The sequence below is a fragment of the Alosa pseudoharengus genome, unplaced genomic scaffold (assembly GCF_046254945.1).
Source record: "Alosa pseudoharengus isolate Yale_2024_CS ecotype anadromous, Long Island Sound unplaced genomic scaffold, YU_APseudo_1.1 YU_APseudo_1.1_scf_1, whole genome shotgun sequence".
Classification (NCBI taxonomy): Eukaryota; Metazoa; Chordata; class Actinopteri; order Clupeiformes; family Clupeidae; genus Alosa; species Alosa pseudoharengus.
The window spans coordinates 2,707,167-2,726,523 of NW_027468564.1; the positions used below are offsets into that span (position 1 = coordinate 2,707,167).

Consider the following 19,357-nt stretch of genomic DNA (forward strand, 5'->3'; position numbering starts at 1 on the left):
TTGTGAATGTACCCGAGTCAAACTTTCGTTTATCTGCATACTGATAGTGAGTGGATCTTGGGGCAGCCTGATGTTTCCTGCAGTTCTCTTGCAGTCAACTTCTCGGGGCAGCCATGGCCTACTGGTTAGGGCTTCAGGCTTGTAACCGAAGGGTTGCTGGTTCGATCCCAGACCCAGTAGGAAAAATGTGCACTGCTCTTCAATCCCCACAGCCACGGCTGAAGCACCCTCGAGCAAGCACCTAACCCCTAACTGCTCCCCGAGCGCTGCTGTTGTTGCAGGCAGCTCACTGCGCCGGGATTAGTGTGTGCTTCACCTCACTGTGTGTTGAATGTGTTTTACTAATTCACGCATTTGGACCAAATTTCCCTCATGGGATCAAGAGTATATATACTTATATACTCTGAGTTAGTGTGTGCTTCACCTCACTGTGTGTTGTGTATGTTTCACTAATTCACGGATTGGGATAAAAGCAGAGACCAAATTTCCCTCACGGGATCAAAAGAGTATATATACTTATACTTACTTATTTTTACAACTAGTTTCCCCCCAAATTAGGTGTCTTTCAGATCTAGCAGTGACCACGCAGTGGGTATTCTACAAGGCCTTTGCCAACTCTGAGGAACAAAGAGTATGCCTGCTCCAAAAAGGACGCAGACACCACCCCCCCCTCCACCCAGATAGACTTACAGTGCCTATAAAAAGTATTCAGCCCCATGCTAAAGTTGACTAAAAAGAGGAATAAAGAAAGAATCATCTTTTGTAGATGGATCTTAATGCCTTAAAGGAACCGTATGTAAGAAATGTAATTCAATTAATCATAAAATGGCCCTGATTTGTCACTAGACATTAGGAAATCATGCTAATTTCAAATACTTATATCACTGACAAAAGTAGTCCGGCCAGGATATCGTCATTTAAAAAAATGAAGTTGCAGCCCTCAACTGATGTTGATGTTTACATATTTGTGTTTTAGCCTGATCCGCCACCCTCCACCTATCTAGTAATCACAAAGTCAGTAGTGTTTCGGCATCTGGGTTGCCAGCTCTGCTCTAATTACAATATCTGCGGTGTACACCGCTCTACAGTATTTTGAAAGTGATTGTAGTACCAGTTTTGGCCAAAATCCTACATACGGTTCCTTTAACTAAAACAAAGAGGAAAAATCCAACCATTAATGACACCAATTTTCTTTGTTAATGAATAATGTATCGTAAATAAATAAATGTTCTTCATTAAAATACAGGGTGCATAAGTATTCATACCCCTATGTTAAACCTATGTTGAATTCCCATAGAGGCAGGCAGATTTTTTTTTTTTAAAGGCCAGTTATTTCATGGATCCAGGATACTATGCATCCTGATAAAGTTCCCTTGGCCTTTGGAATTAAAATAGCCCCACATCATCACATACTCTTCCCCATACCTAGAGGTTGGCATGGTGTGTAGTTCAGTTAGCCTATTAGCTGGTTTGATTTGCATTGAGCTCAATGAGCATCAAACCAGCTAATAGGCTAACTGAAACGCCTTCAACGAAAACAGTATCCTTGAAAAATTCCAATCAGGTTTTAGATCGAATCACTTATTTTAAAAGAGCTGAGATAATAGGTGACAGCAAAAATTAACTGCAACGATAGTTTATATTTAATTTACTTACTTTTTTATTATGTCAATGTTTGTTTGTTTTGTCAATATGTTCAATGTAAGAATGTCTCCTTGACAACAACAGTTTGTTATATCCATGTTGAACTGATATAATGATAAAGAAAATAATAATATAAACAAAATGAACTGCAACGGACATTGTTTTATTGCATTTTAAACGGCTACTCTAGTATTAGAGTAATCTGAACATAAACTAATACATACTCAATACATCTCTGCATGTGAACGAGTCAAGCTCTATTTACACGCGGCTTCTCTCGCACCTGCCCCAGGAATCATCAAAAGCTCGGCGCCATCGTCTCATTTGTCTACTTACAACCAGAGGAAGAGAACAATGGGAGAGGGAGGCGAGGGACGATAAGCAAGGAGACAAAACCTTTTCCACACATTTACGGCGGCTTCTATGCATAAGCATATTACAATGAAGATCTGTGATTGTTCTAAATGATTTTCCATGCTGAGAACATTTATGATACTTCTCCAGTGATGCCGCCTCTCCAGTGTGTATTAGTTTCTTTTCAGGCTTTTCGTCCCTTTGTGATCACGCATGTGGCGTGAAAGACTTGACATGTGTGAAAAACCTTTTCCACACCGGGAACATTCATGAGGCTTCCCTACAGTCTGTGTAGCCATCATTGTTTTATAAGACTCCTCTCCTTTGTGATCACGCATGTGGCGTGAAAGACTTGACATGTGAGAAAAACCTTTTCCACAAAGGGAACATTTATGAGGCTTCTCTACAGTTGGTGTACGCATTAATGTTTCACTAGGGATCTCTCCTTTGTGTTCAAGCATGTGACGTGAAAGACTTGACTTGTGTGAAAAACCTTTTCGACAGCAGGGACATTCATGAGTCTTCTCTTTTGTATGTAATTCCATATGGTATCTAAGCGCTAAGAGTTCTGAAAAACGTTTTCCACATTGGGAACATTTATGAGGCTTCCCTACAGTCTTTGTTTCTAGCACTTGTGTTTTGCGACTGGGCTCCTCTCCATCGTGTTCATGCATGTGGCGTGAAAGACTTGACTTGTGAGCAAAACATTTTCGACAGCGGGTACATTCATGACCCTTCTCTTTTGCATGTAATTCCTTATGGTATCTAAGCGCTAGGAATTCTGAAAAACCTTTCCCACACTGGTAACATTTATAAGGCTCGTCTTCAGTCTGTGTTTGAAGCACTTGTGTTACACGACTCTGCTCCTCTCCATCGTGTTCATGCATGTGGCGTGAAAGACTTGACATGTGTGAAAAACTTTTTCGACAGCGGAAACATTTATGAGGCTTTCCTGTAGTCTGTGTAAACATTAATGTTTCACGAGGCTTCTCCGTTTTGTGTTCATGCATGTGGCGTGAAAGACTTGACAAGTGTGAAAAACCTTTTCCACACTGGGAACATTTATGAGGCTTCCCTACAGTCTCTTCTTCAAGCACTTGTGTTTCACGACTCAGCTCCTCTCCTTTGTGATCACGCATGTGGCGTGAAAGACTTGACGCGTGTGAGAAACCTCTTCCACAATGGAAACAGTTATGAGGCTTCCCTACAGTGTGTGCATAGCGTGTCTGGGCTTTCTCAAGTTCAGTAAGGGATCTGAAACTCTTCCTGCCAACTGTGCGTTGGTGCAGTCTTCCTTCGAGTTGCAGGTTGAGTTCATCATTCTGTCCTTGGATCCTCTGTTGCGAGTGGTCTGATGCACCTGGAAGAGTTACCATAGAGACTTAGAATGATACAGATGTTCTAGAAGAGATACCGCATCCATTTAGAATGACAGATAGATATTCCACATGAAACAATTAAATATTAATGAGGAAATATTTCACTTGAAATAGAAACACTTCTGCATTTGAATTCTATGTAAACCAATCACTACTTATGACTAACACATTACAAAGGGCTTAAAATGAATTTTCAAAAATGGGGGTCCCCCCCTTCAGTGCTTCACATAGGGGGGATTAATACAGTTGGGGGGAGATATACATAATATATATATATATATATATAAACTGACCAATACTTAACATCGTCTTTACTTAGGTTGATTTTGACATTTTCTAATAGGTGTAAGTGTTTGTGACAACACGTCATGATAAATTTGATAATGTTTGTTCACTGTTTTGGCGTGAAGCATCTTTCATGTAATGACATGGCACACTACAAAGTGAAAGTAGCCTAGGCCTACTGTGCGCGCTGTGTCTGTAGCTGTCTGTGCACGTCCACAACCAATTACGCTCCTCAAATGGAGAATACATCCATGTTCCCTCGCGTCTCTATGTAATCCTTCTGTGTTTGCAAAATTCCTGATTGCTAAACTTTTGTTTTCCTTTCCTGTTGGTTAGCAGTTGATGTAAAAGCACCTATAGCATAATTTGACTTCAGCGGTCACAAGTTCTGCTGCGAGATATATAGAAAGTGCACCTGCAAAGTGGTTCTGTGCGCATCAGGGATGGAAATTAAATATTTTTTCTACCTGCCACTGTGGCTGGTGGATTCCAAAATCTACCAGCCACTCAACTTTTTTACCAGCCACTAGAGAAACGGCATGAAAATGTGATATCATGATTATAGTAGGCTACGCAAAATGATCACGGTAATCGGCATTATTGCAATATGACTAAAATGTGCTGAGTTTTCCTCCAAGCACAGTAGCAACAAAACTAAAGGTCAACAGAACCACATTCATATGCTATAGTGTCTTGTCATAAAAGTGGTGTGGCTCCTTTAAGACTCCGTTTGTGTGAGTTCTGGAGCATCCTATAATCCAGGGATTCCCAAACTGTGGTACGCGTACCCCCGGTGGTACGCGAGCTGCTTCTAGGGGGTACGCGAGATGAAAAGGGCTATGGCGGACAGGTGTAAAATGAAAATCTTTTGTAATTAATTCATGAATAAATACATAATTTCGAATCAGGTCATAATGATATGGAAACATGAAATTAAAGGATATCATTTATAAACTCTGTATGTGTTCATCAAAAAAAGGGCAGCTTATTAAACATGACGCCTGGAATAGCTAATAGAATGCGTTACTTTTGAATGCGTTGGATGGTCCGTGGTCCGTGGGGGGAAAGTTTCGCGGATATAACAGGTTTTTGAAAACAACAAAAACAGAAAGGAGGGAAGGAGCAAAGCTAGGAGTTATTTCAGATGGGCAAGAAAGGTAACATTAAGCTAGGCTTTACATTTAACAAACTGAAGGTAGCCTAAGTTTAGCCTTTCTAGGCTGTATAGCCTAATGTTGTCCAAACGAATACATCCTTGTCAGGCGTTCAGGGATTAAACTGAAAAAAAATCGTTTGACTGAACTTTTTTCAGGCCATAAGTCATACGTTGTTCATATCTACCTATAGAGATAGCACCCCTTTTGCGGTCGCGACCTATTGGTTTTTAATGTACAAAAAGATGCAAACAGCAAAGTAAAGGGAGTATTCGCCTTATTCACACGCCGGCCATTGTTTAAACCAAAACGAGGCTACAGGGTACACTTACTATATAATTAATGCCACCTACAGGTGAATGCATAGAACATAACAATCCTATGGTTTGTGTACCCTGTAGCCATAGCTGTCTATTATTCTATTATGCACTAAAAAATGTTAGGCCTACATTAGACCTGGGAGATCTAAACAAAAACTAAACAAATTAACAAAACAAACCTGAGGGAGATATCCTATGACGCTAGCTTTATGATACGACAATATGCCATATTAAGTAGCTGAATATTACCGTGTTTCCCAAGGAGCTGAACACGGGCCGCCTCAATCTTCAGCTTAAAATTATGCATAGTGTTATCGGGAAGTCTCGGTGCACCACGGTGAAAGGTGGCATGGATATTGAGTAAGCTCCATCCACAAACAAGAGCTCTCTTCAGCGAGGTAGATGAACTTATTCATCTGTGTCTTTGCGTGCCTGTTTCAGTGGCCTCCTCAGAGCGTTCTTTCTCTTCTTTTTGAAAGTGTAGGTTAAAGGCTACACTGTGCGTTTATGATGTTAGCATTTGTTGTAGGCTATATTTGTGATATGTGGATCAATTTAATGTAGGCTAGCCTATGAATATTGCGTTGTGTAGGCCTATGTTATGCATATGTTTTGAGTCAATGAATGTGTTCTGTCTAATATGCTGTGCGACAGGGTCTTTAGCCTGTTTTGACACCCATGTCAGAAGCGTCAATAATTATTACGTTTTATTAATGTTGGTGTTCAACAGTTTTATATTTCACGTGTTCACCGTCGATTTCGGTGCAAGGTTACAGCAACTTTGTTACCTTACTAGTGTAGCGTCAGATAGCAGACGGTTACTTTGTTTGCGTTAGTATCAATCTGTGGTTTGCGACATTTTGTCGCATTTTTTCTGTAGTGTAGCCATAATGTTCTTGACAGTGATGTATGCCTGTGCTGTGTGTCATCATGCAATGCCAGTATGCTGTTGTCCATTAACAGAGAAAAGCGTTTAAATAAAATACAATAACTTTTTTACCATTTCAATAAAGCCTATTTTTCCTGGCAAACTACCCCCCCCCCCCCCCCGACTACAGCACCCCCAACCAAAACTCACTTCCCACGGCCCTGCCTGTAGCCTCGTTTTAGCCGCCAAGTGAATAAGGCGAATTGAGTGTTCTTGATTGAGATTGAGTTTTCCTGATGAACAAAAATATATTTTAGTACCATCCCTGACCATTGCTGATTAGCCATTGCTGTTCTTTTCTACTGCAGCAATATTGTAGAAAGGCTTTAACACACTCTTATTTAATTACTTCAGGCCAAAAGTGTTTAAAGGGGAGATTTTTTTTTCTTGTTAATATGCAATTCAACACCAAGTAAAATCTATAAAATCAAGTTTGCAAGACTTCCCATTTCCTCATCAAAGTAACGAATCAGAACATTCTAGATATTGTTCATATTTCCATTTGTTGCCTCATCCGCATTTAATGAAAACATGGTAATTTTGAGTTTTACTGACAACTCAGTTTTCCAATGAGCAGCAATACTGTGTGTGCTCATGCAGGAGGTCTGCGCATTTGATAACGACAATTTGGCGCTTTTGTCTCACTTCAGCAACAGATTGGTTGACAAGAGGTTGCGATATGGTGAAGGACAGGTCGTGTTGCGCTATGAAAGAACATGCATAGCCTACTTTCTAAACGTAAAAACGGTCAGCCATAGATAAACGTAGCCTACCTCTTCCGTGGTGGCTAGTTGCACCAGGTAGGGAAGATGTCCTGAAGTGCACGAACGTTAACCTTATGGCGGTCTTCTGATTGGTGGCGTGCTAAAACGTTTTCCTATTGCATCCATAAACAATTTTCTTGCAGCGAACCGCGCAAAAGCAAACCCCTGGCACTTTAATTTCTTTACACCATGGCTTGTTAGTTCTCCCCCGTTTCCAACAGCTGCCCATCTCCATTTATTTTTTAACTTTTGACACCTGCCTTCCTTTAGCAACAACGCATCCATGACAGCTAGTGGCCTTGCCGAATAGACGCACACAAATCATGACGCTAATATGCGAGGTTCTGGTAGCCTACTGGTCATGGTTTTGTGCTATAAATTAATAATATTTTATAGCAAAGTTTTAAGTTGACTATTTTAATTGTATGGTTATTTTTTGTCAACATACACTCACAACCTACTGTCTTTAAAAGTGAGGCCTAAGCAAAATAGGCTACAAGGCTGTCTGCGTCACAAACACGACTGACCCCCTTACTCGACACGCTCAGTAACCTTCCGTCGCAAATTGTGAAAAACATTGTTGTACATGTCATAACAGACGGGATAATAAATTGCATAGGCTACGGTTTATATTGCGTCGCTTTACACATAATGTTAGTTGCATTGATTAAAAACTGTAACAATAATAGTAGCCTACATCGGGTGGCATAGCAGGCTATCTGTTCAAGTCATAGGTGACACCCAAAATGAATGACCTCCCCTGACAAGAGTTCGCGATAGTAAGAAATTGTCTACATTGATGCACGGAAAGAACACAGCCTCTTCTTCTCCGAATTCGCACATAGAGCTCACAATAGCATATCCAAAAAAGTTAAACGGATTGGCCAACCTCATCAGCGGTCTCGATTGTGTCACTATAATCCAACTTTTAGACCGTTATAGTCCTCCATACGTGTTCTTTTTTTTAAGCAAACGCCCGAGACAAGTGTGTAGCTACAACATAAACAAAGCGAAACTCATGGCTGACGTAGGCTAGGCTATCTTCTTGAGCGGTCACTGATTGAGACACAGAAAGTTCTCAAGAACACTATTAGGTCTTTAAACATTTACCTAATATTTGTAGTTGGAACAAATAAAAAGCAACGGTGACAGTCCCCCCCCCCCCCCTCCTATTTTTTTTCTCATCGGATCTGCATCGATCTCAAATATGACATTTCTAAAATCAAATTGACGGAAATCCGTCCTATGACGGAGAACTTTAATCCTTGGGCGTTGTTGTAGGCCTATTATAAGATATTGTATGTGGATGTAGTTAGGCTACTATGCAGGCTACTTTTCATAACTTTTTAACTGACCAAATGCACGCACCTAAAACCGGGTAACGGACAACTATTGTCAATGCTGGAGACCGTGTAGACATTTGCTTCAATTTCAAAACCGGATTACTCGGGAACGGCTATAACTTGTAATGCTTTACACCTTTGCGTTCGGTAAGTTCTGCTGTTTATTCTGATACAGTTCGTAATTTCTTTGAATGAAAAGTTTGTGAGATATTCCACCACGATGATGGGTGTGGAGATGTCCGTCTGTCTGCCTCATAGGTCTAAATAGCAGCATGTCGCGGGCCGGATTAAAATACCTAGGCCTACGGGCCAATTCAAAAAAGAACTACGTGAGAATATTAGCCTGTAAAGATATAACGCAGATCCACAGATCTCACTAGATTTATGTCTATGCAGTCATCCTGAAATAATCTAGCAGTGGCACATGAAAGCATAGTGACAGTTTCTTAATGGTAGTGAAGTGAAAGTGAAGCGCTGCACCAGTGCCTATAGGCTATGCTGCAGTGGCGGCTCACTACGAGTTGTAGAACTTCAAATCAGCGCGATTTACCCATATAGGCTGGTAACGTTAGGCTACATGATCCCTACAGACACTTTCTTAATTTTAACACTTTTATTATCACTTTTTTTTTTTTTTTTTATGCTAACACGCTCAGTCAAAACCTTCCGTCGCAAATTGTGAAAAGCATTGTTGTACATGTAACAGACGGGATAATAAATTGCATAGGCTACGGTTTATATTGCGTCGCTTTACACATAATGTTAGTTGCATTGATTGAAAACTGTAACAATAATAGTAGCCTACATCGGGTGGCATAGCAGGCTATCTGTTCAAGTCATAGGTGACACCCAAAATGAATGACCTCCCCTGACAAGAGTTCGCGATAGTAAGAAATTGTCTACATTGATGCACGGAAAGAACACAGCCTACGCTTCTTCTCCGAATTCGCACATAGCGTTCACAATATCATATCCAAAAAAGTTAAACCGATTGGCCAACCTCATCAGTTGTCTCTAATGTGTCACTATAATCCAACTTTTAGACCGTTATAGTCCTCCATACGTGTTCCTTTTTTTTAAGCAAACGCCTGAGACAAGTGTGTAGCTACAACATAAACAAAGCGAAACTCATGGCTGACGTAGGCTATCTTCTTGAGCGGTCACTGATTGAGACACAGAAAGTTCTCAAGAACACTATTAGTTGTGTTTAGTAGTTGTGTTTTTTATATTATATACTTTTAATTACTTTCTGCTGTTAGTGAATGTGTATGCTACTGTGACCTTGAATTTTCCCTGGGGATCAATAAAGTATCTATCTATCTATGCGGACTGAAAGCCTGAAAGCAGCTAATGCCTGAAAGCAGCTAATGTAATACAACACACTGCTGCCACAGACCAGTGCCATCTAGAGTCACAAAATTGTACCACACACCAGTCTATGTATCTCTATGTGCCACACACCAGTCTATGTATCTCTATGTGCCACACACCAGTCTATGTATCTCTATGTACCACACACCAGTCTGTGTATCTCTATGTGCCACACACCAGTCTATGTATCTCTATGTGAGAGGACTTACTTTCCAGCTGGTCGAGCTGCTGCTCCTCCTCTTCAGTCTTCACTGTTGTCCGTAGCGTTTCATTGTAAGTAGACCTCGGTGTCTCATCTGGAGATGAAATCATATGATCATATTCCTCCTCTTTGATGTTTTCTTTTTTCAATATAAAACTCAGATCAACCTGGTGTGTTTCAGCACAGCCAGAACTTGAGGGAAGTCCGAGATCCATGTTGCTAGCAGAACAAAGATGATCCCCCTCCAAAGCAGATCAATTGCCTGTAGTCAGAGAAAGAAAATAGAAAGATCAAAGTCAGTTTCCTTCTCTTAAAAAAAACACAAAAAAACAACAGAAAGCAACTCTGTAAATAATTATTTGCAAATCAATGAATGAACGAGTTCTTATGTCCTTTTCATTTTTTTACAGCCTGGGTCGTTGTTACCCACAACACGCAAGCATTGTGCTAATGAATGATGTCACTGACAAGTTTGAAGGGCTTTTTAGAATAATTACGTAACTTTAGAACAATATTGACTTTAAAAAGTAAAAATTGGTCATCAGTGTGTATTTTCTTTGCCCCACCTGCGAGCGCCCTCACGTGGAACAAGAGGAACTGCAACCAGTCCAGAAACCGGAAGTAACCAGACAGTGCTCAGCCTATGGTCACGACCAAACGTTAACGATTGGTTATGGCAAATCCAGAGTGGCTCTGGGCAGCCAATAGTTTTAAACTTCAGAGTACCGCTTTCAAGACAGTTAACGCGTGGCAATGGAAAGTGGCCAGACTGTGTACATGCTATCGCCGACATTCAAAAAACGGATATGCGTTCATATTTCACAACTGAGAAAGGCTGGCAAGCAAGCTGCAGACATATCTTCAGACACTTCCCTGTTAGGTAACGTTAACGTTAGGCAATGCCAGCTAAACACGCAGGAGAGACGCAATCAGATCAACGTGCATTTCCTCCTGGTTACGAAAACGTTTGTTTTATTTTTCGGTCGGTCTGTCGTTCCTTCATAAATTAATTGGGCAACACATTATCAGACGAGTGACAGAAGCACCGGACCTAGAGATGCGCGGATGGGCTATTATTTCAACCGTAACCGCATAGCAAAACTTATCATCCAGCCGCACCAACGTTTTTTGACCAATTTTCAAAACAGCACCCGTACCAAAACAGCACCTGGTTGTTTTAATGTATATGGGTGATGCGTTTGATTGGTTCAACCGCCACCCGCCCGAATTTAATTAAAATGTTATATTCATGGGTTTCATCAGGTCCCTTTCCACAGGTGTATAAAATCTTGCACCTTAATTGTCAATGCAGACTGCATGGTGCTTGATTAATACACCTGTGGAAAGGGACCTGATGAAACCCATGGATTTCTTCACGTCATCCGCCCGATCCGCGGTTTTACTTACGCGGTAGCTTGTGAAATGGTAAGCTGCATCCAAGCAAAGATTCTAGAGGCCCAGCGCAACTCCAAAAGTCTTTCAAAAGCATCCCCCCTTGTTTTTTTTTTCTCACAAATCGCACCCTGGGTGTATGCGAGGTTATTGGCTCACCCAAGTAGGCTATGTTTCGGGAGAAAATACTGATCTGTAAAAAACGTTTGAATATATTGCTTCTTAGCAGGTAAGTTGTGTTGAGATCAGCAGTCGAAGTTACTTGCGAAGTTTGGCTAACTAACCTAGCTCCCGCCAAGTGTTTATGACAAAAACACATACCTTCCTCCGACAAGTTCGCTGCTCCGTCGACTCCGATCTGCTGATTTGGTGTTTGTTGACACAAAATGTATTGAACCAACATCTACGTACAAATGTTATCACAGGGTGGACTGCGTGTTCTTGCGCTGCGTGGATCCACCAACAACTGTCACTACTACCGGACGTTAACCGAAGTGAGCATAGACAGGAAGTGAGTAGTGCATGCGTCACTTTGCGACTTTCTTCTTCTTTAGTTTCGATTGCATCGTTATTTCGCCACCTACTGTACAGGAGTGTGTAAAGTAGGCCTAAACCTCAATGTGTGTTGTTGCTAGTGGTTTAATAGACAATGGACAGGCCTGTAAATGGTTGTAGATTACTGTAAGGTGGACTTGAAATCAGAGTTTTGTGGTGTTCATTCACAGCATATACCCAAGTTGCAGTCTGTAACATACATTGTGTTTATTTTCTTTTTCTTTTTCTTCCTCAACCACAGCTTGGTTGCATTCATAGACAAGGACAGGACCGTGCGTTACCGGGGCAACCTATATCAGAATGCAGAAAGCTACTTTGTAGATGATGGCCTCATGGTGGCAGCCGTCCTACGCCTGGCAGATTGCACAAGCACGGGCGAGTTATTAAAAACCATTATATTATAGACAGGAGCATACTTCAACAGTCGTTTATCCCTGGATGCTGCAAGTACTGTGTTGACTTGTTTTCTTTTTATGATTCTGATACCTGCAATGTCCAGGCTGTACCACTTGAAAAAATATATAATGTCCGCAACACAGCTTTTGGCTGTACCACTTCCCACGAACGAGGGCTTCAACAAAGAGCAGCCTCTCTTCCTTATCCACCAGATGGGGATCCATCTGGAGGTAAAGGGTTGAGGGAACGACAAAGTCCCTTCATGATCTCAACTAAGCCACTGCTGTGGGAGAAGATGGCTGGGAAGCTGGGCAGACCGTTCAGGGATCAGTTCCAGCAGGAGAAGGTGGCAGCAAGTGGTTGACGCTGGTGGATGAATACAAAAAATGTAAATGAAAATGTAAAGACAATAACACGTCGAATGGAAGGGGGCCTGTCCGCTTCCAAGTTCTACGGGGAGATGGACGAGCTGATCGGGGGGCAATCACGACGTGGACCCACCTGTTGTGGGGAGCGATTGTGGTGGTGTCGTTGTACGCTGGCCAGATGCTCGTGGACCCACCTGTTGTGGGGAGCGATTGTGGTGGTGTCGTTGTACGCAGGCCAGACCAGATGCTCTGAGGCAGTCCAGCGCACCAGCCTTTGCAGACTGGGATCCCTCATCATTTCCCTGCAACGCAGCCCACCAGCTCCTCTTACCCGTTTCCAGCTTCTTCCTCAGCCAGTCGAACTCCAGCTCGTGCCCCCACCTCTGGCACCCCGAGGTCGCGGAAGTGAGTCGTGCTTGCGTCACTTTGCGACTTTCTTCTTTAGTTTCGATTGCATCGTTATTTCGCCACCTACTGTACAGGAGTGTGTAAGGTAGGCCTAAACCTCAATGTGTGTTGTTGCTAGTAGTTTAATAGACAATGGACAGGCCTACAGCTACTCAGAGGACAATAGAAATGGTAAATGGTTGTAGATTGCTGTAAGGTGGACTTCAAATCAGAGTTTTGTGGTGTTCATTCACAGCATATACCCAAGTTGCAGTCTGTAACATACATTGTGTTTATTTTCTTTTTAGTCTTCCTCAACAAGAGCTTGGTTGTGGCAGAGGCTGGAGGATGACCTTTTGGCCTACCTCGAGAGGTCTGATGCTGCTTCCATGGCTGCTGCCCAGAGATGAGGCTGGAGTTGAGGTCGGTGAGGGAAGATCGAAGTGCATCATCAGGATGGTGGACAAGCAGTGAGGCAGGCACAATGACAAACTACACAAAGCTTTAAAGAATTATTTATCTCTGTTGTATTTGACTTGTACTCAATATTTGTTTTAATGTTTTTTATACAATTGTACTATTTCAACTTTCTATTTTTTTGACTGTTAAAGTATAATTCTAATTTTATTACACAAACCTCCCAATGATAACAGTATTTTTTCACAAAAAAAATCAAAATGCACTGAGAGATAACAGAGTTTCAAGACATTTTATAGGTTGTAATGAACTAAAAATGGTAATTTGTTGAATTTGCAGCATTAGGAGGTCATATAAATAATATCAAAAAAATCTTAACAGGCCAAGTTACATATTAACATAGGACCCCTTCATTGATATCACCTTCACAATTCTTGCATCCAAACTGTGAGGGTTTCTGCTTTAATGTCTTTGCAGAATAGCCTCACAGAGGTGCCAGGATGTCAGAATAGCATCCCAGAGCTGCTGCTTGGATGTGAATTGCCTCCCACCCTCTAGATATTTTGCTTGATGATGCTCCAAAGGTTCTCAACAGGGTTGAGGTCAGGGGAAGATGGGGGCCACACTATGAGTGTCTCTCCCTTTATGACACTATTTTTTTTTATATCTTCTTTTATTCTTGAGCCCACTGCAACCATTTCTGCTTGTGAGCATTATTTAGGGGTGGCCAAATAGTAGGTTTATGCACACTTGCAAACTTCTTGAGGATCCTACACCTTGAAGTTCATGGGACTCCAGAGGGACCAGCAGCTTCAAATACCTGTTTGCTGTTTTGCAATGACATTTTAGCAGCTGCGCTCTTAATCCTATGAATTTGTTCTGAATCAGCGACAAATTTCTTCACAGTACGATGATCACGCATACGTTTTTGGGAAATATCCAACGCTTTCATACCTTGTCCAAGGCAGTACACAATTTCACGCGTTTCAGCAGCAGAGAGATCCTTTTTCTTTCCCATATTGCTTGAAACCTGTGGCATGCTTAATAATGTGGAACATCCTTCTTAAGTAGTTTTCCTTTGATTGGGTTCAACTGGCAAACTAATTATCACAAGTGTCTGAGATTGATTTCCATGATCCAAAGAGCCCTGAGACACAATACCATCCATGAGTTTAATTGAAAAACAAAAAAACAAATGTTTATGACACTTAAATCCAATTTGCATAATAATTTGCAACACAGTGTAAATTAACCTTTTGAGTTGTAATCTTATTTTGCACTTTTGTTATTGTTTGAACTTTTTGTCTTACAATAAACACATTTATATTGTTTAACTCATCCAAGCCTGAGTGTGTTTATTTGGCACCCAAGTATGTTTAGTTACAAAGGCACCACAGTCACGCAAAGGATGCCTTGCATTGTTATCACACCCTTAAATAATATGAGCCATCACACCCGCAAATAGTATGAACCATGTCAGTGCAAAGTTCTGGCCAAGGATTCCAGAATGGAAGGCATCTACATAAGAGTGACATGACACCACCACTGTATGGCCCATTGAGTCAGGAATGTGACATTTCCATTTCCCTCCATTACATAGACTGGTTTATAACGACAGAAACATTAATTGTAAGTAGGTGTGATGAAGCTGGAACATGAAGTGTGAACTGTATATTGCCCATTCTGGAATGTGACCTTTTCTGATGCACACACAGACTTACGTGCTTATGCCTCTAAGCAATTACAAGTGCAAATGGCTGAAATGGCCCATTTTGAGTCTGGAATGTGACATTTTCAGGCACACATTCATTTAAATGGCTTTATATGGTTCTACAATGTGATTACTGTGTGATACAAGCCTTTCCATTTTCCCCTTATTATATACTGGTTTATAAATAAAGAAACATCAAATGTAAGGTTTAACACTTTTATTACAAAACACAGGAATTGTGTCCACACGACACATCATATATGTAATACAAGCAAAACAATGTTGATAGAAGTAGATAGCAGCATCTATTTAACTTGGAATCTTTGGTTTTGCCAAAACTTTGCTAGGACACCACTCCCTAGTCGTTGCCATCTTCCTCTCTTGGACATCCAAGACGGTGTTCCTCACTCCCTATTAAGGCACCGTGTGAAGGTAACATGCAGCCAAAATGATCTTCACCACAGTACAGGTAATCCCCAACAATGTAACTGTAATCTGATTACACATTTTTGTATTGTAATCTGGGCTGATTATAGTTACTTGATTTTTGTAATCTGATTTCGTAATCCAGATTACATGTAATCCGTTACTACCCAACCCTGCTGACGGGGTGAAAGTGTATATGTCAGGTTAAAAAACATTTTTGACAAATGAAGGGACATGAAGCATTGTAGTGAGTAGTGATTTTTCTTGAAAAATCAACTTTAAATACAATAGAACAATATTTACAGTTATTTTTATAACTGAATTTACGAACATTCCAGACACAGTGATGACCTCATAAGAGGGAGTCCAGCAAAGTTGAGCATAGGGGAGAATGGGTTTTAACTGCATTTTCTTTTACACAGGCCAAAAATGTCCTCTATGACATACCAGTGGTTTAGCATGAGCCTGACTGGCAGGGACAAAGTAAAGACGAATAGGCTACACATTTTAAGTAAATCATGGCCATCAGTGAGAAATTGATTAGGGATTGATTAGAGAAATTGTGAGTAGGATTGGATCACTATTATGTATCATGGCTTCAAAATGTTGTGTCATTTTCCATCACATAGGCTTTCATATACAACAAGTTAAGTAGAATCAGTAATAGTCTGTCTATAGCTAACATTAGTTGATAAGCAGATGGATATATAAAGAGCAAATGTGTGGTAGCCAATATACACTGATGGTTTTATAGTCAGGTCTCTAAAGAAGGAAGCATATATGCCCATGGTTGGCTGAACACAGACTAATGAGTTGCTTACTGATTATATTTAGTTTAGGCTATATAATGGCCTATATGTGATGACAAGTGACACAACTGGCATTTTCAAGCATTGCTACTTACTCATATCCTCTTCATCACATTTTAAGATCAATAATGGTTGCCAGTAAAGAAAAAAGGTATCAGGATATTTTTATGTCAGGCAGTAGACTCCAGCATGACATACTGGAATGAATTCATGTTTTTAGCCTCATCAGTGTAAAAAAAAACCATATGATCCCTTATCCCATGTGTTTTAATTTACTGGACTCCCTCTTATGAGGTCATCATTGTGTTTGGAATGTTTCCTGGAATGTTCATAAATTCGGTTATAAAAATAACTGTAAATATTGTTCTATTGTATTTAAAGTTGATTTTTCAAGAAAAATCACTACTCACTACTATCTTGCTTCATGTCCCTTCATTTGTCAATTTTTTTTTTTAACCTAACATATACACGTTTGTGATGAGAAGTTATGCTTGTAAGTGAGAAGCCAACATACAGTAGCCTATTTATAATTCCTATTTAGCCTATTTATAATTCCTGTAGAGCTCACCAAAATCATAGAAATTATCATTACAATACACTTGTTTCCTATAATCCAAGATAGATTTTCTTCGAGTTGTTAGGCTTTTGAGCACTTATTTTTACAAATGACATGGAAAACAAATCATTTCATCCACATATCCTTACGCAAAATGCACAACAATGCTACTAAGTTAGCTTAAAACCGTGAAACTCAAGCAAGCCTCACGGGCCGTTACGGCCTTAAAGTGACAGCTAAAGTTATCTTATACAATTAACAGCACCGCTGCTGGAAACATTTCAAGGAGAAACACTGTTATTGTTTGGATCAGAAGCTAAGTCCAGCCAGCACAGAAAACTCAGGGGTAAAACCAATGGAAAAGATGTATCCTATATAACAGGTGTTCCCAAAGTGGGGGTCGACGGCGAGGGGTGGGTCGCGAAATGATTTCCATAAATCAAATAAATTTGGAAAAAATAAAATTCTGAAAAATTATGACTGGATAAGATCACCATTCACTGTAACCACCGCAAGTCATCTGTCAGCCGGCATGGAGGACGCACTGGTTGAGCTGTCATGTGACTGCACTTTAAAGACAGATTTTAATTCCAAGACGCTTGCTGAGTTCTGGATTTCAGTCGAGAGGGAATATCCACAGCTATCCAAGGCCGCGATGGACGTACTGACGCCGTTCTTTGCACTGAAATATATTAAAAACAAATACAGATCGCGTCTAAATGTGGAGGATGATCTCCGTGTGGCCGTCTCCACAATTAAACCAAGAATGGACTTGCTGTGTTCCGCGCATAGCGCGCATCCATCTCATTAGATGACATTAACGCTGAAACGTAGTTGCCAAAATGTAAATTTGCGCATCAACAATGTAGGCTACATATGTTTACAACAGTTTGTGGATATTACCCTGACTGAGATATTCTTCTGTTAAAGCAACACCAAAGAATTTTTTGTACATTAAAATATTGTTTCCAAAATCATCAACTCGTAACAGGGAGAACGGCACTTCTGCATTCTCTTCGCGACCCTCTATCGACCGCAAGTTTGCCAGATCGGGTAGCGGATCTGTAGTTCGATGGAATGAGACATAAGAAACTACAAATTTGACTTGCTTCTGATGTCGCAATACATTATACTTTAATAAAATCATGCAACGTACTCTACCTTGTCTGTAGACATCGTTATTTCCAAAGCCAGCGCTGGATAAACAAGCGTGCGTGCGACAGGAAAAGTGCTTTGGTGTTGCTTTAAAATGGAAATTAAAGTAGGCTAATGTTTCAAAGTTACGTTTGCACATGACAGCAATAATGTGCACTCATGGATATTATTTTTTGACTAAGGTATTCTGCTTTTATCATATAGTAAAGTTCTATATGTAAAATCATAACAGGCTGCTCTGTTCTTTTGTGTTGTCGTTAAGCCCGTGTTTGGATAAGCCTAGTGCGTATGGCCGGTGCGCACATTTTATTTTATTTTTTGAGTCACATCCAGGGATAGTGGGGGTCGCCAGTCTCTGGCACGGTTATTTTGGGGGTCGCGGGTTGAAAAGTTTGGGAACCCCTGCTATATAAGACCATTGTATGTTAAACGTAACTCTCCAAAATGCAACCTAGGGTGTTTTTGTGAATGTACCGGAGTCAAACTTCCGTTTATCTGCATACTGATAGTGAGTGGATTTTGTGAATGTACCGGAGTCAAACTTCCGTTTATCTGCATACTGATAGTGAGTGGATCTTGTGAATGTACCTGAGTCAAACTTTCGTTTATCTGCATACTGATAGTGAGTGGATCTTGGGGCAGCCTGATGTTTCCTGCAGTTCTCTTGCAGTCAACTTCTCGGGGCAGCCATGGCCTACTGGTTAGGGCTTCAGGCTTGTAACCGAAGGGTTGCTGGTTCGATCCCAGACCCAGTAGGAAAAATGTGCACTGCTCTTCAATCCCCACAGCCACGGCTGAAGCACCCTCGAGCAAGCACCTAACCCCTAACTGCTCCCCGAGCGCTGCTGTTGTTGCAGGCAGCTCACTGCGCCGGGATTAGTGTGTGCTTCACCTCACTGTGTGTTGAATGTGTTTTACTAATTCACGCATTGGGACCAAATTTCCCTCATGGGATCAAGAGTATATATACTTATATACTCTGAGTTAGTGTGTGCTTCACCTCACTGTGTGTTGTGTATGTTTCACTAATTCACGGATTGGGATAAAAGCAGAGACCAAATTTCCCTCACGGGATCAAAAGAGTATATATACTTATACTTACTTATTTTTACAACTAGTTTCCCCCCAAATTAGGTGTCTTTCAGATCTAGCAGTGACCACCGTCCCAGCTGGGTATTCTACAAGGCCTTTGCCAACTCTGAGGAACAAAGAGTATGCCTGCTCCAAAAAGGAGGCACCACCAATCCAGATAGACTTACAGTGCCTATAAAAAGTATTCAGCCCCATGCTAAAGTTGACTAAAAAGAGGAATAAAGAAAGAATCATCTTTTGTAGATGGATCTTAATGCCTTAACTAAAACAAAGAGGAAAAATCCAACCATTAATGACACCAATTTTCTTTGTGAATGAATAATGTATCGTAAATAAATAAATGTCCTTC

The 19,357-nt window shown here is 40.8% G+C and overlaps 1 protein-coding gene across 1 annotated transcript; it reads right to left on the reverse strand.

Annotated features, from left to right (window-relative positions):
- Nucleotides 1–1,633: 1,633 nt before the first annotated feature.
- On the reverse strand, nucleotides 1,634–11,614 carry LOC143120704 (uncharacterized). Its single transcript, XM_076281392.1, has 3 exons — nucleotides 11,458–11,614; nucleotides 9,752–10,006; nucleotides 1,634–3,358 (listed from the first exon to the last, which is right to left on the reverse strand). The coding sequence occupies exons 2-3, from the start codon at nucleotides 9,957–9,959 to the stop codon at nucleotides 2,172–2,174; spliced, it is 1,395 nt and encodes a 464-aa protein (XP_076137507.1). The 5' UTR covers nucleotides 9,960–10,006; nucleotides 11,458–11,614; the 3' UTR covers nucleotides 1,634–2,171.
- Nucleotides 11,615–19,357: the final 7,743 nt, after the last annotated feature.

Bases quoted from the DNA above. Each gene is read 5' to 3' on its own strand.
- LOC143120704 (XM_076281392.1), bottom strand. From the start codon at position 9,959: ATGGATCTCGGACTTCCCTCAAGTTCTGGCTGTGCTGAAACACACCAG. The intron at 3,359-9,751 runs GTAAGTCCTCTC...TAACTCTTCCAG, and splicing joins GCAGCTCGACCAGCTGGAAA to GTGCATCAGACCACTCGCAA.